Below are 24,868 nucleotides of genomic sequence, written 5' to 3' on the forward strand. Positions count from 1 at the left end.
TAAAGAAAAATTTTTGTCAGGTGACCCATAAAAAGTCTCAACAAGCCTAAAGAACACAAGACGTCTGCCATTTTAGGATCACTAAGATTATTTTTGAACCAATTTTGTGGGCGTCAAAACATTTTGACCATTTTGTGAATTCATCATGAAAATCATTGCAGCTCGTCCAAGCGCCTTGAGGAATTGGCACCTGTTGAGAAAAAAAAAAAAAAACCAAGGAGGGAAAACAGGCAGCGGCGGCGTGCAGCTGCATTTTCTTCCCTGGTAATTGAATCCCTCCAAAGGCCTCCATTTTTCTTCATCTCGCCACGTCCACAGGACCTTTAAACAGAGCAGAGTGTAGAAAAAAAGGTAGCGTAGAACACAATTATAATTCCAATATAGGTCTGTAAAGAAAATGTAAACAGATAGCCCTGGCTGCAGGCCGCCCCGTCACCCCCACCTTTTCACTCCCTGAAGACTTGTAATAAAGTAGAGAAGATGTAACACCAGAGGACTTTGTTGTGTCGCTTCCACATTTGAGGCCAATGTAGGGTGTGTACGTCTTCGCTCACGTATGGACTTATTTTCAGGCGACACAGAAATAAAACACACACACACTCCCCCCCCCCCCAAAAAAAAAGCTCTGCCGGAAATCCCGAGGAGCGCAAATTGGTTTGGAATGTGATTTGTAAAGCGTGCTGCTTTTCAAACGGGCAAATATGGGATCCTCTGCGGGTGAGACGTTTTCATCCCGCGGCATCCTTTGCATGCCGCTCTTGAATATTCCGTTTGTTGTTGTACGCTTGCTCAGGGGAGTGTTGGCGGGTTGTTGGTGGTGCTGTTGGTCGCTTTTCTTTCACGACATGTCCCAAAGACCCCCCCCACCCCCTTTCTTCACGTTGCCTTATTGTTTAGGACCCAAAATCCTAAATCCTAATAATAATAATTAAACTAAAAGCACAATTGTGTAGTACAAACGGACCACCAATATCCGACAGCTCGGCTCATCGTTTAACCAGAAGACGGTTCTTACACATTAAATTAAAATGTGACTAAAGTGTGACTTGTCAAGAAAAAGTAGAGGAAGCTTCATAGCAGGAAGACCATGACTGGCGAGGCACTTTCCCACTGAGTGTGAATTCACAGAATGAAATTCACAGGAAGCAAAAAATGCTGTTTGTGTGTGTGTATCAGTGTGTGTCCAGGATTTTGACACAGTCTGCTGCGAGGATGTGGCGCGCTACTCGCAAAGTTCATCACACGTCTGCTGTGACACTGAGCATGTCCGGGACACGCATGCACAGACAGGGAAGGGAGCAGAGTCTCTCCCTCCACTTGGACAATCAATCTCCATGGAAGACCTTTATGCCGTCGTCGTAGCCACTTCGTAAAATAGAAAAAACAAATAAGAAGAACCCGTAGTCTAAAAACCTGTCCCCACGCATGTGTCATATATGTGATGCAACAATTTGTGGAATTTGCGAGTGTCCGACTCCATCTGTGTCCTTTCGACTTTGTGAAGTGGTTGTTATTAAAAAAGCGGCGGGTGGGCGAGCGGGTTGGGCTACTGGCACCTACTATGTGCGCAGGACCCAAATTCAATTACCTTGAATGACGGCAATGACCTCGCCCAAAATCACTTTTACAGCTCACGTGCTGTTTTGTTTTCCAAGCGAACTGAGGTGTGTGTGTGTGTTTGTGTCGCTAAGAGAGCGTCTGGGTGTGTTTGAATACGCACGAGCGTCCGTGTGTTTGTGTGATTGTGTGATTGTGTACGTGTGTGTGTTTTTGTTGTTTTCCCATCGTCTAAATGGATGTTGGAAGCCACCGCCGCCGAGCTGGAAGAAACGTCGGACAACGCTTGAGATTGATGAGTGTTTGGGCGCTTTCCCGGTGACCCCGCCACCGCATCTGGCGGGAACAAAGTCAGGCAGGTGTGACAGCCAGCATCCATCTCGCAGTCAGCTGTAATGGGGAGGACACACACACACATGCACACACACGCGCACACACACGATGAGTATTCCTGGTAGAGTGCATCTTTCCTGGAAGGACTTGTTTCCTTCAAATGTCTGCCAGCCCTCACGTCTTATTACAGAAGACAAATGACATGTCCGAAATAACGCTTCTCGACCCGTTAGTTCCGTGCTGACACGTTTCACTTAGCTGCGGGGGTCCGATACACATGGCAGTCTGGTTGCGTGGCGGTTCCGTCTGCGACCCGAGGTTGCAAGTTCAATTCTCAAGAGCAGGGAAGTGTTGGAAGATTCCAACTTGGTTCTGATGCTAAGTCGTTCTTTTAAGGCCATTTTGGTTGAGTTAAAAAGAGGCGTTTGCGGCGTTGTGGGAGTGATCAGTTGACTCAAGCATTTACTGGAATTTCTGGACTATAAGGCGCACCTGAATTTAAGCCTCACCAGCTAAAATTAGGGGAAAATCCTTTTTTGTTCACATTTTAAGCCATACTGGACTATAAAATGCAGGTGTTTTAATGTTTAATTTCCATATACTTAAGAGAATATTCACAAATCATAAAATATCATAAAAATCATGAAAAATCCATAGATAAACCGCACTGGACTATAAGCCGCAGAGTACAAAGCTTGTACAAAAAGTATAGTCTTATATTCCGGAGAATACGATAAGTGTCATATAATTAGAGATTACCGCTCTCGGTTAGTTATTCATGTTAAACGCCACCTTGCACTATGGAATTAAACACTCGGAAAAAAAAAAACCACGGCACGCCAGGACTCACGTAAACATGAAATCCTTTTGAAGTTAGCGTCGGCTCCTTTTTGGACTTGGGGGCTTATCTTAGCGAATGATAGAGTGGACTCGGTGGGCCTCATCCCCGCTGTCTCTTTCTCATTTGGCTTGTTAAAGATTTTCTCTCTTTTTATGAGGCGTCGCTCTGCGACTATCTGTTGTTGCCTGTTCTTAAAATAAACACTTTTCTTGCAATGATCAAAGCCCTTCGGGCCTAACCTGCTTTCCTACTTTGCTCCAGGTAACCTTTGAACACAAATACATTAGATTGATTTTCATATTTTGATTGTTTTCTCAGCTCTGCCCGTGATTAAAACAAAGTAAACAGGGAACAAAGGCTCCGGTAACAAGGGAGTGCGGGATTATGAGAAGCAATTTCCACCCCGCAATTCATCACACACTCCAGGGACGAAGGGAGTTGCAGTTTAGTCAAATATATTTAGTCGAATTTTATTTTAGCTTTATTGTCATTGTTTGCCTTTTCTGTTTCTATTTGCTGAAAAACCTTCTGGACCTGGCACCATCCCACCCTCACCAGTATTAGGCAATAGTCCATCCCCAAAATTGAATTGACCAAACAGAATCATCCCTGTTGTGGTTTAATCGTGTTTAAAGTAGCAGCAGCTAATGAAGCAGCTGTGTTTGTGACATCACGTCATATACATCTTTTAAGACTGTCTTCAAGTCCAAGGTAGTAAGAGTGACTTTATCTTGGTAATAGGCTCCAAAACAGAAAAAAAACTGTCTTAAACTTTAAATGTGTTCAGTATTTATGACCAAATTGGCAGAAATGCTCGAGAATCATTTTGTTGATACCGTAAATAAATGAGTATATAATGAAATGCCAATAACAGCTTTCAACATTCATCGTCCTCTCCTGAAGTTTCAACTTTTTCCAAAACACTTTTCTCTTCTGAACTGTTAATCAAAGCATCCGTTGAGAGTAGCGAGACTCTCCTTAAATCACCAACAGCTACGCCGAGAAAAGACAATCCACACTCATCGCGTCCGTCCAGCGTGAGCCGGTGTGACACGTTCATAAACGGCGCCCGGTTTCCGTGTCACATCCACTCAGACGAGGGCGTTGACATCGACGCTGCCGCCTTGCCAGGCTCGAGCCAGCTGCCAAAATCGCGAGCTTAATTGTTTCAGCCGGCTTCGTGCCTCTCGCTCATTTTCCCCCCGTTTCCTAATCCCCGCGACAAAGTTATTTGCATGTCTAATGACACCCCGTATCACCAACCCTCTCAAAGGACGAGGCGCAGATGATTATTAACGGTCGATGGAGCTTGCGTGTACTGTCGCCCTTTTGTTCTCGGACCTAAGCAAATACTGCCTGAAATCCTCCTTTTTTTTCCCCTTCTAGTCCTCAGAGAGCCTCTCTGGCTTTGAATGTGGAGAAGCGCCATCTGAATATTGATGTACTGAAGCGGTTGTATTATCTGTAATACCAGTCATTCCCATAATTCTTGTGGGAAGAATACAATCGAAACTGTTTGAAAAAAAAAAGGCATAATCAGACTTGGGAATTGACTGGACGAGAGGATGTGACCTCATCCGTCAACTATACAGTATCTTCATGTCGTTAAACTACTCGTAGAGACTCAACAAAAAACAAACTACAATCTCTTCTGGTATGTTGGGCTATATTTTATTTATTTCATTTATTTTTATTTTATTTTTTTCCCCATTAAAAAATATTTTGTGCAGCACAGTGGAATTGTAGTTCTTGGACCTGGATCGAGTTTCGTCCAATATTCCACCCCCGGGTAGACTTCTACTGGGGAATAAGATGGATTTTTTTTTTTCCTGCTCCAAACACGAAACTATCACTATCAGCTTCACAGAGCCTTTACATGGTGACATCTAAGCTCGCTAATTTGCTCTTCAGGTTGAAAACAAAAGGTTCAAGCAGGCCCAACAGGCTGGTGTGGAGAACATCTCCATATAAGCCCCAATTACGGGAATAGGCGCTTGTACTGTACATAAAGTATGTGGAAAACCTGATTGGGGGTTCATAGGGAAAAAAAAGGGATTGTCCATATGTGGCAGACTGACACTCTACTTTATATTCACCTCAATTAAACGGTAGTTGTCAACTTCCACTCCCGTTTTCTCCTTTTTTCTTTTCTAGCTAACATTACGAAATATGTGATGAATTGCAGGAGGAATGTTAGTCCAATTGAAACCCTTAGGGTCATCAAATTACTCTTTCTGCTTCAAATGAATTGCGGCAGCCACTCGAAAGCTTATTTTTTATTTTTATTTTGCTCTTGAGTGTTATTATTTTACATTGACAGTCTACAGAAGAGACTGCGGATGGATAGTCAGAACGCATTTCCTCATTTGAATCGGCAGCACACGGAAATAGTTAAAATCTTTTCTAGGACATGTTAGTGAGTTGCTTTAACATAAATTATTAGGAAATAGAGATCACTTTCTAGATGACATTACAGAGAAAAAAAAAAAATATGCCATACAAATAGCCAAGTGGATGTGGCCGGTGCATGGGGCAGTTATCCATGAGCCCTTTGAATTCTACCTAGCAACAAGTCATTTTTAGCTATTATTCCATTTCGTAGTCAAAGTTTTGCATGTGTCTTGCATGTGGAACTTATTTGTCACACGTGACATTGAACAAGATCGCCAGTGACGTTTGTTCCGGGGTTTTCGCGAAATCACAAGTGGAATGAAGAAGGCGGGAGCGAGCGTGAAATGCTTAAAGATGAATCACAAAAGCCCAGCCGCTCCATCTGGGCCGAGAAATCTCATTCCGACTTGCTACGCGACCCATCTGCACCCTGTTGGAAAAAAAAAAACCTGTGACCAATTTGACGTGAAGGGTATTCTGCATTGAAGTCCCTCCATTCCGCTTCTTTCCTTTAGCATTCTGGGTTCGAAACTCGCAAGCAGGTAGGGAGGGAGCAGGGACGTCCAAATTTGTTTTTAGCTCCGCAAGTGCTGTTAGCTCCCGTAGAGCAACTCATTGACACTTTGTCAGAGAGCCAAAATGTGTCCTCTGAAATCAACACAGGATAACATTTTAGTCACATTAAAAGCAAGCTGAGCTTTTATTTGCCTTTTGAACCTCTCCCAGATTCTTTCTGTCGTAATCAAATAGGATTTTTTCTTCCCCAAAACTCAATTTTTTTAATTAATCATTATCAGACTACTGGCCACACTTTCCACAATTTCCTGCATAGAAATGTAAATTCTAAGTCATATTTTAGTCGTTGAAGCTCAATTGCGTCACGATATTTGCGACTTTCTGACAGACTTGAATCTAATTGGTGTTATCGGCAAAAGGAAAGTATGGGCCAGGCGACTTTGCTATTCTGACTTCACTACATGAGGCTGGCTTCATTTATAAAGACACCCCCCCCCCTTGCGCATGCACGCTGGCCGTGACACCATCTCCTTCCCATTGTCTCGGTAATGGAAGAGCGTGCACGCCGATAACAAATGAAAAGCAAGCCTCGCAAGCGGCACTCATTGGCCTCCTCCAATACTGCGTTTGACCTCGTTGGGCAGCCATATTGATTATTGTTGCGTGTCAAAGACGCTACGCAATCCCAACAGACCTCACTCCTCTTTGTGCGAGAGGAGAGCTGACTTGTGCAAATAGGCCATTTGGCAAAGTAATTGAGGCTTTTAAAGTGATACCTCGGCATCTTTGGAAATGAGCTCCCCTCTGTGCTTTTTTTTCTTTTTTTTTTTTAAATCGTCACAATGGCAGAATCGTTTCGTTCTGCGGCATGTTTGTAAAAGTACACTCGGGTTTTTCTAGCTTTGGTGGTTCCGCTTGTGACTGCTACCCCTCCGACGCTAAATTGTGTTTACGTGCCGATCATCAGAAGCTAATGCTAATCTGTGTCTACAAAAATCACACTTTGCTCTGCTTAGCTTTTTGGCTTTGACGCGATAGCCATTAAGTGTGGTCTGGATATTGCATGTTTGTGTTTACATTTTGGTTATCAGAAGCTAACGCTAATCCACGTGTGTGACAACATGCAGCTTAGCTTGGACTTGAGTTCCCTTTAGTCTACTGGAGATAAGAAAATGGCAAAATCTACTGAATGTGAGGTCTAAACTTTAACTGATATGGCCTTGAAAAGTCTAAATTTGAGCTTCCTTATTCACACCTGCTGTGAATAAAACATTAAGGAATTCATATTTGCCAATAAATTCTTTCTATCGCCGCTCATCGAGTTTGGGCTATTTTAAATATAATTTAAGTGAAAGGGGGAAAGAAAGTGCCATGGCACAAGACATGGCGTGGGGGTTGGTGGTGGTTCAGGGAGGGGGCTATGTTGCCAAAAATAGCAAAGCCTATCATATATCATGCATTGCGCCATCTGCTTGGTGGATTCCAAATGTTATTGCAATATTTAGAGTTACAGATTATTCATGGAGGTGAAATTAACTGAGTCCAAATTCAACAAACGGGATGGGAAAAGCTACGATTAATTTCCAGGGATGTTTGAGTTGCAGGAACTATTTAGGCAACGGCGGCCCGAGGGGTTGCAGAAGAAATGAAATGGCGGCACTAATTTTACTGCTTATTTTGCGCCAATGCCACTTTGAGAAGCCGTAACGGATTTCTATAGTAAACATGGTTAAAAAAGACAAATGGAATCAAAAGAGGTCAACATCTGGCATTCAACGATGGCGTAACATAAACAAATATACAAACGCACAGCCTCGAGCTTTCTATACACTTTACATAACAGCACGCAAACTCCTGCATAGTTAATGCTGAACATGACATTTCCCCACCCTAACAGCCCGTCTGGTCACGACCTCCTTTTAACAAGCACATCGTGTTTGTCACATTGGAGTCGCGGCACAATCGTGACATTTAGCGACATCTCAGTGAGAATTCACACAGTCGCCGTTGTCGTCACTCGGGCGCTAACGTGCTGGAGTGTTTGTGAATGATTAGGACGCTGTTCCGCCTTGCTTTTAGAGCCTTAATTGGAGTCAGGCAACGTCATTTGATTAATTACGCTGGTCGATAGCAAATCTTAATAAGAGATCGGTTAAGTGTCCCTACATGTAGTTTTAATGCCCGTTTAACTCTTTTATTTCCAGCTCTGTTAAAATGAATTTTTGACGTCTACTGTCGTCAATGGTAGTGAATAAACAGAAAAAAATGTCGGAAGGTTTTTTTTTAGATTATTTTTTTTTGCTTTTTATAAAAAAGTTTGACCGATAAAAAGTTTTTGTTGACAGCATTCATTTTTCTCGGGAGAACATTTCCTTGTTGGCACCATCAACTGTATTGAGGATACTTCCTTGTTGGAACAATTGCTCGAGGGGGCATTCAATTGTTAGGTAAATACGTTATTGATTTACTTGAGGGTCCATTGACTCATGGGAAATTTCGTCATGAAAATGTGGCAGCTTTGCCTTGCAACATTCCATTTTTTGGTTCTTATCATGCGACGACTGGCATATTTTCCTTGCAGGTGTAATATTTGATTGGCGGTTGATGTGTTGTGGTGAAAGAAGAAAAACTCAAAATATTGCTACCTACACGAGATGAAGATTGAAATAGCTCTCCAAATTCTACATGTACCAAAAAAAATAAAAAATGGCTGGATGCTAAGCAGTGAGTGACTCAAACTAGCCAGCCAGCATCAGGGATTAACTTTGAAAACATATACTTAATTTGTCACTCTCCGTAATACGAGACTAAGAAATAGACTAAACTTTTAGCACGAGACACATTAGCCACTCTCCCAGGAGACGCGAGATGTCGGATGCTGCGCCTCCGAGTGCATCACGCAGACGTTTGCTGACATCCCGCCATGACGCGTGACAGCGTCTCCGCCCGAGCGTTCCCGCTTTCACGCCACACTACATGCAAGGGAGGAGCACACGTCCTTGCTCGCATTTGCCCTGACATAGAGCGCAATCATTAGCTCCCTCTGAGGGCGAACACTTAAGCGGGAGGAAACAGGGCAGTAAGTGTTGGTGGGGGAAAGGAGAAAAAAATAATCCACAGGATCTTCCTCATTAGGACGGCGTGATTGTTTCAAGTGATTGCAATAAAAAGTCATTTTCTACTGGGATTGACATATTTTCTTCTGTCCGCCTTGTCCTGCGCTGACAGGATGAGCAACGCCATGCAGTTGCGGGTGGGCGGAAATGGATGGAAATAGAGTTTGTTCAGACTTCCACAAATACAGCTTGTGTCTTTTTTCGGCATCAAAGGCAACTGACTCTTAAGTACAACTTGTCTACTTTTATTTCCTTTTGGAAAATTGACAATTTAGTCGTCAATGAAACCCTTGTAGGATTTGTCTCCGTTTTCAATTGGGGTTTGTACGTTTTCATAAATTTCAAGTTTGCTTATCCAAGTTTGAAGCAAAAAGTCTCAAAGGCTGGGCAAAGAAATTCAATGACCACACATTTGGGACGAGTTTGATGAACCAAACTTGTTTTTTTGATGCGATTTCTGATTTTTCATTTCAGCCATTGTTTTCTTTTGTGTTCTTTGTATCAGGGTTTTTTTTTCGCATCCAACACGTTCAATTTCATCACTTGAAACTTTATTTAATCCTTGCTGTGCGCTCATAAATGTTCCACGGTGAAACCATCACAGCTTTCAAAAATAGCCGCTTCCACCGCTTTTCACCTGTTTTCAAGAGCCCTCGCAATCAAACTAGCAGTTTAGCTCCCGCTAGTTACAATCAGGCCCTGAGTCTTAAAAATAAAACCCACAACACTATATCTCGTTTTACTCTTCAAACCTTTAGTATTCAACAAACCCACTGTAGGTTTTTTGTCTTTTTTTTTTTTGGATAACTGCAAAGCTTCCCAAATGTTTTTGTAAACATCAAACACCAGTTTGACTTTAAAGCACCAAGGTCATTCGTTTTTATAAACGTCGGTAAAACGAAAAAATGTCAGCCTTCAATTTGATCACAACTGATAATACTGCATAGAAGCCAAAATTTTGCAGAAAATGTTTGCTAAAATAGTCAATTGCCCCTTGCATAGACATACCAGCTGTTGGCCATCAACACTCACAAAAAAAAAAAAAAATCACTTATACTATAAAAAAAAATGACAGGCTGTCATTAATTGGTTTAAAGAGTTTCTCAGCATGCGAGATGTGGCTTGGCGTTTTTTTCCCCCTAATGAGTCACATCGTTCATGCGGAATCATGGCGCAATTAGGAAAACAAAAAGTGCAAGGTGTGACAATTGGAGTGAATGTTGCTTTGTCAGTGTCGGAAAGAAAAAGATTTGCCTACGAGGCAAAGCGGATTTCTTTAGGCTGGCATTAGAGGTCACCGTTTTGTTATTATACATATTTTTTTTTTAGGCTTCAGCCATCCTGCAGCGTGACCGACTCGGGCGGAAGGGCTGACGTTGAAAACGCTGTGGCAGGAAATTCAATTAAAGCTGCTGAATGTTGTTGTTTTTCATGCGTGCCTGCCAGCTTTTATTCTTTGCTGCCCAATGCGCACAGCACCATAAGTGTCAATATTTTGTGATTCAAAGATGGCCGCCCACCGAGCCGCAATCTAATGTTTTTGTAAGCAGTGACGACAGTTTTGTCACGCTAACATCTCAAAAACACTTTAATCTTCGCTGAAGCTAGCATTAGTTTTTTTTACTCAATAATGAACCTTTTCTGTGCATTTTAGTAAACATCAAAGACAATCACTGTCAATTTACAAACATTACGTTGGCATGTTTGTAAACATCAAAAATAATGAGAGCCCGTTTTGCCTATTGTGATTATTTCTCAAGAACAAAACCCATCAATGAAGCTAATATTAGTGTTTGAAATAAAAAACACTGAGAAGTGCACGACAGAAGTTGGAGCCGTTGCTCCACTGTGGCCAACGCGGCTTTATTAACAATAAACGACGCGGAACATTGTCGGCTTGGAAAAAAATCCTCCCTGGAAGCTCCGTCCTGCATCACCGCTCACCTTTAGTGATGGAGAGGATTTAAGAGGGAGAAAAAGTCACAGTCAAATCCACATCCTGTGTGTTGGTTGCTTTTGAGATGTGCTGAAATGAACTCTCTCTTCCAGCTCCACACGGACTTGGACGTAGGCGGCAAGCGCATCAAGTACGTACTAGCCGGCGAAGGGGCCGGCACCATCTTCGCCATCAACGAGCTGACGGGCGACATCCACGCCATGAAGAGGCTGGACCGCGAAGAGAAGGCCGAGTACACCCTCACGGCCCAGGTTATTAACGCAGATACCGACGAGCCGCTGGAGCCGCCGTCCGAGTTCATCATCAAAGTGCAAGACATCAACGACAATCCGCCGCAGTTCATCGAGGGTCCTTATCGGGCGTCCGTGGCCGAGATGTCGGCGGTCGGTGAGTCACGAATGTGCTGCCGCAGCATCGATATAATGAGCGCAAGACTGGGACGGGACTATTTGGAAGACAACTGGGGCGAATAATTATTAAATGGGGACAAAATAAATCACATTAATACAACAAGGCTTCGGGTGCCATCCAAACATGAGGGTGGAGGTTTATACACTTTAATTGGCTTTTACATGACTATTTATGAATTTACCTACTTTGCTTGTTCTCTAATGGCAATGCCACAAAACGGTACCAAAGACATGGCTAAATAGGAATTAGATTTGAGGAAATATGTTCAATTGGTACATCTCGACTGAAAAACTAGCTTTATAGTTTGAGGATTCGTGTGGGTTGTTAGTGGAGAGTATTAGCCATGTGTGTCACATTCTTGGTGCATTTTCTCTTCAGAGGATTCAATTTGATGAATTGTTAATTTATCCTTAAAAGTAATGTAAGATGAGTTTGAAATGATATTGATCATAATTTGGAATTCATTCTGTCTGCAGTTTGCATGTTCTCCCCGTACTTGCCTGAGGTTTTTCCTGGTACCACAGTTTCACCTGAGAAAGCATGCTGGATTGATTAAAGATCAAGAGAAAGTTGAAAAATGCTAATAAATAACTTAGGATAGGTGCTTCAGGGTGAAATCAAAGACACACCAATGAATTTTACATGATTTATGGATTATCAGAGATGTAATAATGTAGGCAGTGCTTCTGCAGTAGTAGCTTTCCCATCACCTTATGTGAACGGCGGCAAACAAGCTGATACTGATACTTTTACTTCGATCTACGGAATCTTTGTTAACTTTAAAATGTTAACTCGAATCCTGAATCACATTGTGGCCAAAGATACAATCCTTGTCGGTTATTGCACCTTTTTTGTTAAATAGTAAATGCTTGATGTGGTAGACGGCGAACGCTAGCATTAGCAAGATTTATGGCCCACGTTAGTTTCCATGACTTCTAACTTAGTTTCTCGGTCAGCATATACATTTAGTGCATTAGCGCTACCTTCTTTAGCATGCTACAAAGATGGGACACTGCCTCAAATGTTTTGAGATGAGCGGCGCATCTCTCCCCCTTGAAACGGGTCACACTGTCATTTGAGCTAACAGCACTGACGGATACTAATTGCCACAAGCTAACGTTCTCGCAGGGCTCAAGGCGGGCACGCAATGCTCGTCTCACTCAATGCTAATATATTCATAGATTCAAATTCTCATTCGCGGTCATGCATTCAAAGGAGCGCATTGGCATGATCACACAATTTTAATGCATGTATGAGACTGGCAAAGGCCCCCACCAGTGTCTCAGTCTGCTGCTGAACGGACCCCCGAGCGGCAGGGGGTCTCCTTCAGAAGGAGATCAGAGCGTCGTTATACAGCTTTGACACCGGACGAGTCGAGAGAGGACGCCGTCGCCAAGTGTCGCATTTCCTCCTTTGAGCCTCTTTGTGTTATGCTGCCTTTCAGAAAACTGCAACGGCGGAACTTTGTGAACTGCATAGAAATTGTCCCGCTTCAAGCTGAAATAGTGGACATGCTACTGTATGTCTTTTCTGATACTTGTAACTTTTATGTGGATATGTGTCTCCCACCCCTTGAAAATCTGCTTGGACATGCCAGACCAGACTTTTGGGTATTTTCCAATTTTTCATGTATTATTTCTACGTTTCCACCCAATCCCCCGTGAAACACATACATTCAATCTCCATTGACATCTTTTTAAAAATTGTTTGATTTTGTAAAATAAATAAAATAAAAAATGTGGACCCCTTCCAAAGATCCGAGCTCCGCCACTGTCTACAAACTACCAAATTGAATTCCACAAACGGAAAATGGCAAACTGCCTTTCAGGTCCACAAATAACAACCAAATATCATTTTTGATAAGTAAAATATCAAAATATACTTTGCATAGTGAAACTGATCCTAAAATGTCATAAGTTGTTCAGACCTTTTTCGTGAGTCTGCTCAAGACAGACATGCTCACCAAATATTCACATTGCTCAATAAAAACGGCCTCAGGGGCTGGATTTAAAACAAATTCCAGTGTGTATGGAAAAGCCCTCCAAATGGCTAATTAATGCACATTTAAATGCATAATGTCCTCTATTCATTAACTAAACCCAACCTGGCTACTTCCAACCTCAAAGGCATTTTTCCTTACCTTCGCCCTCGACTTCAGTCTATTGTTACGTGGCAATTAAAATGGCCGCTGCGGCGGGGAAATGAAAGTCAGAGAAAAGTCACACGTCTTATCCGTGCGAGCCTTTTAGAAGGAAGAACAAAAGGTCTTTCTCCTTCATTTCCCATTAACCCCCATGCTCCTTGCCGTACAGGAAACATGGCCACCTCGCCGGCCCTGTGTCACATATCTCATCCGGCGCCGGGGATGAGCGCTTTTTGCGTTGGGGGGGGTCGAAGAGAGAGTGGGGGGGGGGGGGGTAGACGGTGACATTCAATGGGTTATATGGCTGCAGTGGCGGACAGATAAAAGCAAAGCGTTGTAGTCCGTTTGTCAGCAAACTGGTTGATACGCTTGATGCTCGGCGCCGCCACACTGATGAGGTCTGGAGTGGAACTGACAGGCGATGCGGCGTGGTGTCGGAGGTGAGAGGCAGCCCTTTTTTACGGTCCAGATTAGATGTCTGATTGTTCCACACAGGAGGCTTTGGAACGCGGCGGGGGAGCGTGGCGCCGAGCTCGGCATTGGCTGCCATGGCGATGGCGGCGGCGGCATCTCGTTAGCGCCGCGCCATAATTACATTCTAATGCTGCTCGGCATGGAGATGAGCTCGACTTCATCAGGGGCCACTTTACTTGCTCGCCATTCTTCCCGTGGACTTTATTAGGCACTCAGTGGCTATTTTGCATCGGGGCAAGCGGGGAAGTAGCTAAACACAAACACCTGACCAAACAAGTCACTAGTTTCCTTCAAAATATACATTTCATTGAACCCAATTACATTCTTTTATGTCATTTAAAGAATATGTTGTGTCTTACAAATTGACATAAACCACAAAAGCAATTCTGAGCGTTCAATGCTCAGTCCTGCCGCAACGGGCTAATGTTTTATGCACTTGAGGAAAACTTAGCAGTGGCAAAGTCAAGCGAGCCAGCCAGCGAGAGCGAGAGAAGCTTTTCAGGCAAACAACTGAGCCTTCCCGAATGTTTAATTAATCAGCCGTGACAAAAGGGAGCAACAGTCAACAAAGAGATGCCAATTTCCATTTCTTATGCATTAGTCCCAAATGGAAAGTCGGCGAGTTCTGTCAAGTACGACTTTGCCTAAAAAAAAAAACGAAAGAAGCCTCACAGAGCGAAACGCTACAGAATATCGGTTCACCGATGTTTTGTGTTTACACAGAGACTCTTTGCTCGCTCTTTTGTTCCTCGTCGTCTCCGACGATGTGCAAACTACAAACTGCAGATGGGAACCAGCTGTGGGTGGCTGTTGGGAAATAGGAAATATTTCACTGAGAATTCCAACGTGATAAAAGAAAAACAACAACGTGCCTTTTTAAACATTTTTTCCCACACCTCTGCAATATTGTCACTGATCCACGAGTACGTATGTTGATCATAGCACGGTGTTTAATTAAAAACGCTCATTCTACTCTATTTGTCCAGGCTTAAGCGCAATTAAAATGTTAATTAATTTGCGTGGATTGGATAGATCTCATAGGATTAGCCCTTCCTAGTTTATTTTTTTTCCCCACCCTAATGGCGTCTTCGACTGTTAAGGCCGTTTACAAGCTGACGGATTTGTCTCGGCATGAAAGTGTCGCAGCCATATGCCGATGTCGGCGGGCGCCAAAGTTCTCCAGCGGCTAACGGCAGGGGCGGCGGCGGCGTAAATGACAAAGTCAGCCCGAGTGAGGTTTAATCAGGAGGTGGCGCGACCCTTCTTACTAAATTGCCGTGGAAAGACACAAAGTTGCAGCGTGCACATGATGTGAAGGACGGCCCTCGGGTGCGTCATTATCGCGGCGGTTCATAAACGGGCCGAAGCGGCCAGATGGGGGGGAAACATTTGCCACTTGATCACCTGTAAGCAGAGAGCGGCGCCAAAAAATGTATCCGTTGGAGCTGAGCAATAGATTACCTGCGGCTGATTTGCATTTTTAGATTTGTTACGGAAAGCACGGCAGGGGGGGGGGGCATGCGCGGCGGCGTAATGATGTTTTTTGATTACGTTCGGGCTTGTCACCGCGCAAACGAGTAAATTTCATCACAGGGCGAGATGCCGAGAAATGAGCTCCCGTGTCCCATCTACACACGCAATAAAAGGCTTGCGAAACATTTGGAATTACAAAATGGGATCTGATTGTCGTCTTAGTCACAGAAATAGATTCAGTCGGCTGATAGCAATGTTATGTTTTTACTGCGCTGTCAAAAAATGTTGGGTGAAGGAAAAATTTCGAAATTGGATGATGGCGCAATTCAAGTAAATATTTGAAGTTTTCTTGTCGAAATTGGCTTTCCTGCATTTCACAACAAAGGAAATAAAAGTTTACAGAAACGGCTGGTCCTTTTATTGGACCCCATTTTAAAGATTAAATAAAACCCAACTTGTTCGCTTTGTTTCGCTGTCGATACGCTAAAATTGCGCTAACAAATGTCAGTCATTTTTTTTGTCGGGTTATTTTCATCTTAAATTATGTTTTTTCAGACACGAAATACAAATTGTGTTTTTTACAGTGTGGACACATCATGGCCATAAAATTGCATTTCTTTGAATCATGACCTGTAGTTCAATAATTGACCTGAATTGACGAATCTGAAGTTTTTTGTCGATCGGGAATGCATTGTGTTCATCTCCCGTCTATTTATCGTTTTGATCCATGGAAAGAGAGAGAAGCCGTTTTAAAGGGCATTTCACGCTCTACTTGGGCCAGATGTTCTTTTGAAAAATATTATCTTACTACGCAGGAAGTGATGATCATATCTCGGGAAATCGGGGATTATTAAATGCTCTTTAATTCATAATGATAATCTTGCCGAATTTCCGGGTCACATGAATAAAGAAGTTATAAAAAGCAAGCGTGGCTGCTGCTCCTGGACGCCGTAGTGCGACGGCTTGGCAGATGAGGTCTGTGGCAGGAGGCCCCTGGCCCTTTAACACAGTGGGCAGCTGGGCAGGGCCACATGTGACCAGCCAGAGGGGGCGAAGTTGTGCCTGGCATCGACGGCTTTAGAGGCTTCCAAGCGGGCCATAAAGCTTGGTCTTGCTCAGTGGCCTTTGTGTATGAATCTGTATGAACGCAACTCGGCCAGGCCTCGGAGGTCTTCAACCAGCATGCTGGAATTAAGTTGGAAATAACTTGGAAGTCGTACCCAGGGAAGAAATGGTTGCTTATTACGGCCGGAAGGGCATCTCTGGGATCGAAGATCAACCAAACGAGACACGGAAGCGATCGTTGGCACATTCACGTTATTCGTTGAGCAATAACAACAGCAGAGATCATTTTACATCTTCACACCATTCCATATTTTTCTCCTCGAATCTATTTCAGATGACCCGCATCGTCTCGCATCTTCATGTTTATGCCAGATCCAATTTTGTGATCCGCCATACGTGTCACCTGTCAGCAACCCAGCCGAGTGTTTTTATTTCTTCCCCTTTTCTGCTCGGCCATTTGTCTTCGCTGCTCTTGCCTGTAGCTACTGCAGATGAAGTGTCAACGGTCTGATTTGGCACCTTTGCAGAGGTTATATATTATTTATATTTCCCTAGGGGAGAATCAAGTAGAAAGTAGAAATAAACAAAACAAAAACTATTTTTACCAGGTTTGACGTCGTATCAAAAGCGTATTGCTAGCTAGTAATGACAAGGCCATGTCATGAATCCCTCTTGAATTCAAAGCAGGACACGGCCCGCTGCAATATTGTGAGATTCATACTTAATTACTGCCACTGTTTTTGTTTACAAAATAGATGTCATATTAGAGTTCCACTTCTCGTGCCTTAGCTAATGTGTCTTCCACGCATCCTCTAGCACGTGGCATTTTTTTTCACGCTAGTTAGCATATGAAGCTAAAATTCCCCGTTTGTCTCCTAGCCAACACTAACTCTCGCGCATTCCCTCAAGGGAGAGCAAGAAGTAATGAAGCCCTTCAACGCAATCTCCATAAGATCCCGACCGGGCGCCTTTCATTTCTTGTCACGCTTCACTTAGTCACCACCACAAAGACGGCATGCTTGAAGAAGGTAAATGAGAGAGTGTTTTCCAAATGAGGAAACAAATGCAAATCTCGCAACACACTGAAAACATTCCTTTTTGTGGTTTCATAGCATCATGATTCTCTCTGTTCAAACAGTCTCCATTCTTTGCTTCATAAACTTTAAAAAACACAACTCGGATTTTCGGATGCTGAGTTAAAAATCAGCTCGCATACCTGTGAGCACAGTATCCAATGACAAGACATTCCTTTGTGGGTTGGTGCCAGATATCAACAAGTAGATAACGGTACACCTCTATTAGCTGCCTGCCAACGGCGACACTAAGCTAGTGGGGGCAAATACTCGTGGATGGTATAAAAACCAAAATATCGACACTCTCGCTGCATTCCTTGCAATTAAAAAGACAACTGTTGGTGTTACCGGTTACAAGTTTTCCACAGCAGGTCAGGAGCTTTTTATTCTATAGAAACTTTTTCTATCGTCATTTTAAGTTTGCGCTCGCACATTGGAAGGAACCTAATTTTCACAATGTAACATTCATTAGAGTGCCGACTGCTGTCGAGTGACGGCGTTTGCTATGTGGAGCAGCTTTAAAGTGATTTCCTCCGACTCCACACGAAAGCATCCCCGCCGCCGCCCGCCGTCAAAGATTCAACAAGCCGCCTGCTGCCACCGATGTTGCTGCTGGGAAATGATTACATTTTTATTTATGATCCCGTCATCAATGATGGAAGCACCTTAACGTGTTTACCTTTGATGCGGTAGCTCAGGAGAGACTCCATCATGGATGTTATGAAAGTGGAAAGAGGACCAATTTAGTGCAAACGACTGGGGACTGCTTGCTCAGTCAAGAACAGCTTGGCTTTAAGGACCACTGTGCCAAGTAGTATTGTTGAAAACTGTTTAATCTTTCCGTTAGATTGGATCCTGAGGGACGAGGTCAGTTCAACCCTTTTTTTAATTGTTGCACAAATAGTTTCACTCACAATTTTTCGCCCAAGCTTTTGAATTTTATTTGCAATTGCAAATGTGTGTCAGATATTTTGCTCTGATGATACACCAGACAGACAACTCATATGGTAATTCAATTTGGCTTTGCAATGTGCGCAAATAACTTTAAATTTGTGTTGATAAATCTTTGCGCCTTTGACTCCTCGAAGTTTGACTCCCGACTTTCATTTTGAGTCATATTTAGTCAATGTCCCATTACCGCAAGTTTAAGTTCACAATCCTCCAAAGAAAGCGTAACACGGGACTCAATCGCGCCTCTGAGCATTCGCCCGTCACGCTCGGGGTGCTTTTACAGAATTTGAGCAGGATCCCCTTTCCCTTCTCATCCTCGCACGTCTGCATTATTAATTGTCTGCATGCCACAGAGCAAAGTACGGTTGGCTTTCAGGCCTTGGGGCAAACCTTACATTGCTGACTGCTGCTCCAAATGAAAAGCACTGCTGACACGATTCAAAGTTGGAAAAAAAGAATCATGTGTACATTCAATTTCCCAACATGGTAAAAATGTCTGCTCATGTTTGGTAAATATTTTCACTGTGTGTGTGTGTGGGCTGAATGTGTTGTGTTTATGTGTGAGTGTGTGGTGTGCAGAAGGAGAAGTGTGAGTGGGTTGGATGTGGGTGCACATGTGTGACTACAGCATTGTGGTGCCCCAGGTGGCCCAAAGCTTTTTTTTTTTTTTTTAAACAATATTTAGATCTCGAAAATTATCAATACGATAACAATAAAGAAATAGAAAATATACAGAGTGAAAAATAAAGGTACCGTGTCACTAGTTGCTGTCATTTCTTTGGGTGTATTTCTGCAGGTGCCGCTCCAATTCTTTACTCTCTCCTGGCATTGAATTTGGCAGCCGCATCACTCAGTACGGATTTAGCCAGCTCCATGATTTTACGACACTCACTAAAACACACACAGTCAATTCCACTACTGGTTAGCGACGTCACATCAGGGGCCACCGTAGAATTGGCCGAACCTGTTTACGAGAAGGCCCTTTGGAAAAAAAAAAGCATAGCAGTCTACATCAGTACTCCATTTTGTTAAACAACACAACTGGAAATATACAACACCAATCATAAAAGTTCCAGATCCGTGTCCTTTGAAAATTGTCACCTCCAATGCAAATAAGCAGCAGACAGATTTCTCAGTAAGACGCTCATATTACTTTTCATACTATTTCCTACCGGGCCGTCTTCTCCATGTGTGCACGTGTGGTACGTTCTCCGTGATTGATTAGTTTGTCAGACACCAGCCCGACGGAACTCGCGCAGGCTGACGGAAACATTGAGTCGCCGGTCACGTCAGCATCCCGACGTCCTAGGGTGGAAAAGGCTTTTAACCTGCTTGCTCGGACATGGCTGTCAGGTGACAAGGCGCTGCTGCTTAGGACCTGCCAAACATGTTGGATTCACGCGTGTGGGAGGCTGAAGGACTACTGTCACATTTTTACGGACGGCCCGAGCGTTAGCGGTGTCAGCCGCGGGGCCTGGGGTTTGTTTTGCTTTATTTTTGTTTGGCCGTGGCAAGGATTTAAAAATGGAAAAATTGACTCAGAACATTTCGCACCACGCTGCAACCTGGGGGTGTTGTCGACGCTCTGGCTGAGCGTTTCCCTCCAACGCTGTCCTCGTCTACTGCAACCTGCTCTTCACCGCGGCTGCCTTCGGTAGATGAAACAGAATCAAGAACAAGTGGCACCTATGGAAAGCCATACCACGTGTTTACATTCCGACAGTTTGTCCTTTATGTCATGAAGCTGATATTGCTTTCGAGAGGATTTACACGGTTGCGTGGCCTTTAGCCATTTAAGGTTAGCTACAAAGTCAAGTAAGGGTTTTGTAACCAGATTTGGTTCTTGTCATCAATGTAGCCCGTTGTTACATAAATTTGTTGCAGTTTTCTTGTCAACAATCAGAAATCATGAGGATGTATTTGTCTGTGTCCGCACTTGTTGCCTTTAATTAGCATGATGCTAGCACACGTGCCTTTAATTTTCATGATGCTAGCACGCGTAAGGGTTTTTACACGCACACGCAGAAATACACACCAACTTGGAATTGTCTGCTGGCCAGCGAGCAGCTTAAATACCTCATTAAAGACACTTTTGGTGACCGCACACACATAAGTAATATATTTCTTGTATTTAACAGGAATCTTGATCTGGGGTCTTTGCTCTCTGGGGTGGGGGGGGTGGCATGATATTAACCACAACATACACCCCCTCTGCCACATTTGCATTATGCTGAATCTTGTTTTTATTCTGTCTTCTGAGGAATAATTCACATTAAAAGGCTGGCCTGGGTGGCAGCTCTCTCAAATTAAGAAACATTTGGCACTTTTATCTGTGATGAAGTTGTTCATTAGACAACACAGCTCAGCCGTTAGGCTTTGTTATTACCTCGCCTTGGGAGCAATTAAACATGGCTAAAAGGGGCAACCCCAATTTTCCGTTCTTGCTAATTCTATAAATCTGCGCCCAAACGTGAATAATTAAAGTAAATCACTAACAACGAGAGGTGGCAAAGGTACTCATATGCTGTAAGTGCAAAGATAATTTTGAAAAATAGACTCAAAGGAGACAACATACTAATTCTACTGCTGACCTCAACTAGAAATACAAAAATAAACTCTGAAGCATATACAAATCTATTTTGAGAACAAAAAAAACCCAAATATTTTCTCCAATTTAACCTGAATTGTGCTAGCTAGCGCTGGCTAACCTTTTATGCTATCAAAAAGTGTCCCTGTAACTTTAGTTCTAAACTTAGTAACCCCCCAAAAAATGCTTATCTAGCTAGCAAATGATAGCAAATTTTATGTCCCGGACAACATCAACCAATTCTCTGATATAGAGTGGACGAGGAATATCTTGCTTCTCCAAATATTTTGCCATCTTGCTTCTTGCTCCCTGATTCACTTTCCTCCGTGTCCCTCTTTTGAAGCGGTGGCGTGTCACGGCAACAAAGGACCCGCCTAATTATTTTGTTCCTGCTTCCGTCGACTCCTACAGAAGTGGATGTCAGAAACAGACAAGGACATGAAAAAGCGAGAAACACCGTCATCACCCCCCCCCCCCCCTCCACTCTCATCATCATCTTCCTCCTCTTCCTCATCCTTTGTCTTATAAAAGACTCATAATTGCACTACAACAATAACAGTGTCAGTGTTAAGTGTGACGGTCCCCTTCCTCTTCACAAGCGTGGCGTCCCTTATCCATCATTGGCTCTTGGGAGCAATTTCTGGAACGCTGACAAGCATATCTCATCTTAGAAGACTTTTTTTTTTTTTTCACCGGGGCCACAATCCTTTGGCCCGTGTCACCATTGTCAAATTATGAGCAGCTTCGTTCATCTGCTGTATTTGGCATTAGTGGTGTAGTGAGGACCGATGAGAAAATGGAGATGGCTTTTAGTATGGATGGATGGATCAAATAGGTAATATTCTCTTTGGTTGGATGGACGGACAGATGGATGACCTAAATTGGTGACACTATAGGCCAAGTCTGTCACATCGTCTTAATTAGTTGGAGATGTTCACGTAAATGGATATATTAATGAGAATAAACAAAGACATTAAGAGAATGACTCACTCATTCATTCTCCATGTATATTTTTAACTAAATTGGCATTCTACTCTAAAAATAGTTACTGAAAAAATGAAGGCTGTCATTCTGTCTGATCATCCTCCTCCTTTTCGTCTACTGACAGCTGAGAGAGTGACACTGGCGTTCATGTAATCAATACACAATCAGCCACTCGGTGCTGCCGTATAAGCACTGGCCTGCTGTCTTTAAAAAAAAAAAAAAGTTCAATTTGCCGTCTTTCCAAGTTAAAAAATGACAACTGTGAAAGTGAAAGACCACTCAGGTTTGGCTGAAATAAGAACATGCTAAACACTCAAGAATCGGGTTAACTGTGATTCTTTTTTTTTGTACACATTGAAAATATTCCACCCAAAGTCCAAACCATTTTCATTTTTTGATATATCAAGTGTACACTGTTTTCATAAAGCCAAAAGTCATTTGGGTACCTTTTTTGGCCAAGTAAATAAATATATTTTTCTAAAGCTAGTAAAAACGTTTTTGGTTAAAAAAAAAAAAAGCACAAGTGAGGTTCAAGTGTGGACATTTTTCAGAGACACTGCAAGCAGACAGCGCTTCCACTTAATCTAAAATGCATTATTTTATCCTTGATTAGCAGAGGGCATCTGTATTCCAAATCAAAATTGCCGCATTCCTTTTCTCTTTTGGAGTGCTGTAATCATAAAAGGATCTTTTAGAAACTACTATGAATATTACATGGAAGTGCTCCTTATTTGAGTATGTTATCTAACCCTAAAAATTTAATTTTCAAGTGTTGAGTTTTGAACAAAACCCATTCACGCAACTGTCCAACTATATATGTATATTAGAGTATATATATAGTACTAAAATGGCCTAAAATGATAAGATAAAACTCTGCCACCATTTGGCTTTAACCTAAGGTGCTGTGAAGCGGCTACATCCGAAATGTGGTAGGATTTGAACTTTCTGGATCCGGATTCCCCGTCCCTGCATACATATTCCCAGCTAGTACACTGCATCATATCGTCAATGCATTTCAGCTTAGTTCAATAAAAGCAACCTCTCAGTTTGTTTGGCCTACAGGACCACGAACACTGTTTGTAATTACGCTTATATGCTCACGCCGAGCTTAATCGCATTAGTCATAGCGTTATTATACACCGATATGTCCGTGCCTCGGGATCACATGTTTTGGGCTGCGGGCTTTTTCGTTGAATAAAGACATGTGCAAGCCAGTCTGGCTGAGAAATAATGGGCCTCGCACTTCCTATTTACTCTGTGAGATAGGAAATCAATAGGAATCTTCCTGGGAGCGGCGAGGGGCATAAATTGGTGATGTGACGCGCAAAGGCGGCAGAAGCACATCGCAACTCATTTGGGCCAAAACGCATTAGCCAAAGCGTCATCTGTAACGTCTGCTTATTACTTTCAAGGATGACCGATGCCGGCCAAGGTCAGGAAGCTTCACCTAGATTTTTTAGTTTTTGAGCAGCTTGTGCTCAGATGGCCTCACTTCGTATTACTCGTCAAAAGTCGAAAATATGACACCAAAAATACTGACGGGCTTTATATGAACAATACACAAGTGAATGATAACGTTTCTTCAGTCCATTTGTTTAAATAGTTGTCGGCTACTTTGATCGATTGGTCGTAAAGAGCAACTTTTTAGGCAATAAGCAAACTCCATTGATTTTTGCAACAGCCATTTATTATTTGCCAAGAGAATATTGACTTTCCATATAACACATTTTTTTTACGACTGCAAAGGACCTTTTGTCAGCTGCATGGATACAACACTATGACATGAATTGTCATCCAAATTATAGTTGGTGTTCATGAAACTAGAAGATCAACAAATGCTTAGACATCGCAACTCATCGGAATGGTGACACCATTACTCAGCATGCTTTTTTTTTTTTTTCCACACAACTTGTCCACAAAAACGGGGCGGTTGGGTGACGTGGTGCGCAAGCGTGAAGGGCAACCGCCAGCCGCTCGGCATTTATATGCATGCGGGCAGTGAGCCATGCAGAGGGATTTTGCCGAGGCGAGGAGGACAAGGGGAGAAGAGAGTATCGGGGGGGCTAACGGCGTCCTGCTGAGAGCGCGAGCCCTGCTAAAACAATAGTGTTTATGTCTGACTGGCTGCACGCCCCAGGGGGACACAAAGAGGGCTAGCGGCATGAATAAAGATGGGCAGAAAGTGAGCACGCGTGCTCCAGTTGTGGCCGGCTGAGGCTCACCTGTACACAAAGAGAAATATCACGAGTGTTTACTTGTAGCAGGTTACTCATTTGCATACTTTTGTCATCCAGCTGGCAGGCCTTTAAAAAAATTTTTTTTTTTTTCACTGGAAATCCTCCCCTGTGGTGAAAAACGCTTGAGCAAAACATCTGCAGGTTGTGCTGCTGCTTTGTAAGATTTTGGATGTGTGAGGCAACGCAATATGAACTTGTCCAGTCGTGTTTCATCTAAGACTTGACGGTCGACCGTGTTTATGCAAAACATGTACGCCTGGGTTGGTATAAAACTAAATTGTAGCTGATGTTATGAAATTAAATACGCTCAGGTCATCAAAAATTCAATTTTCACGGTGCTACTATGCTCAATTCATCAATAACCAATGTGTCTTTGATTTTTCGATAAAAGATACAAGGTTTGTTGAAAGAGGTATTGTTTTTCCTGCTTGGTTTAATTCTTACAAAATCTTTCATGCAATATAATAAATCGTTTTTGATGTTTCATTGAAGTGTCTTTGATCTTAATGTTCTTCAAAGACTATGGTAAATTATCTTGGATGTTTATGAAAACTCAGTTGTCTTTGTTTTTTTTAGGCAGATATCTTTATTCGGCGAGATAAAATGTATTTGATCTTTACAAATAAAAACAAGCATGTTGATACGACAAAAATAGTCATAAGTTTATCCGTCCATTTGTTCGTTTGTCTGTCCACTCTAGAACTAGATTGTCTCTCAAAAATAATATAATGTTCATAAATATAGATTTTTTTTCACAAA

At 42.8% G+C, this 24,868-nt stretch overlaps 1 protein-coding gene across 2 annotated transcripts in view; it reads left to right on the top strand.

Annotated features, from left to right (window-relative positions):
* cdh8 (cadherin 8) overlaps positions 1 to 24,868 on the top strand; it is a 53,066-nt gene that overhangs the window by 3,766 nt on the left and 24,432 nt on the right. For both annotated transcript variants that reach the window (XM_085907786.1, XM_085907787.1), the window contains exon 2: positions 10,804 to 11,098. In XM_085907786.1, coding sequence (XP_085763912.1) covers positions 10,912 to 11,098 — 187 coding nt within the window. In that variant the 5' untranslated portion in view covers positions 10,804 to 10,911. The remainder of the gene's footprint in view (positions 1 to 10,803; positions 11,099 to 24,868) is intronic.

This window comes from Syngnathus leptorhynchus, chromosome 3 (assembly GCF_054491065.1).
Source record: "Syngnathus leptorhynchus isolate UIUO chromosome 3, UIUO_Slep, whole genome shotgun sequence".
Taxonomy (NCBI): domain Eukaryota; kingdom Metazoa; phylum Chordata; class Actinopteri; order Syngnathiformes; family Syngnathidae; genus Syngnathus; species Syngnathus leptorhynchus.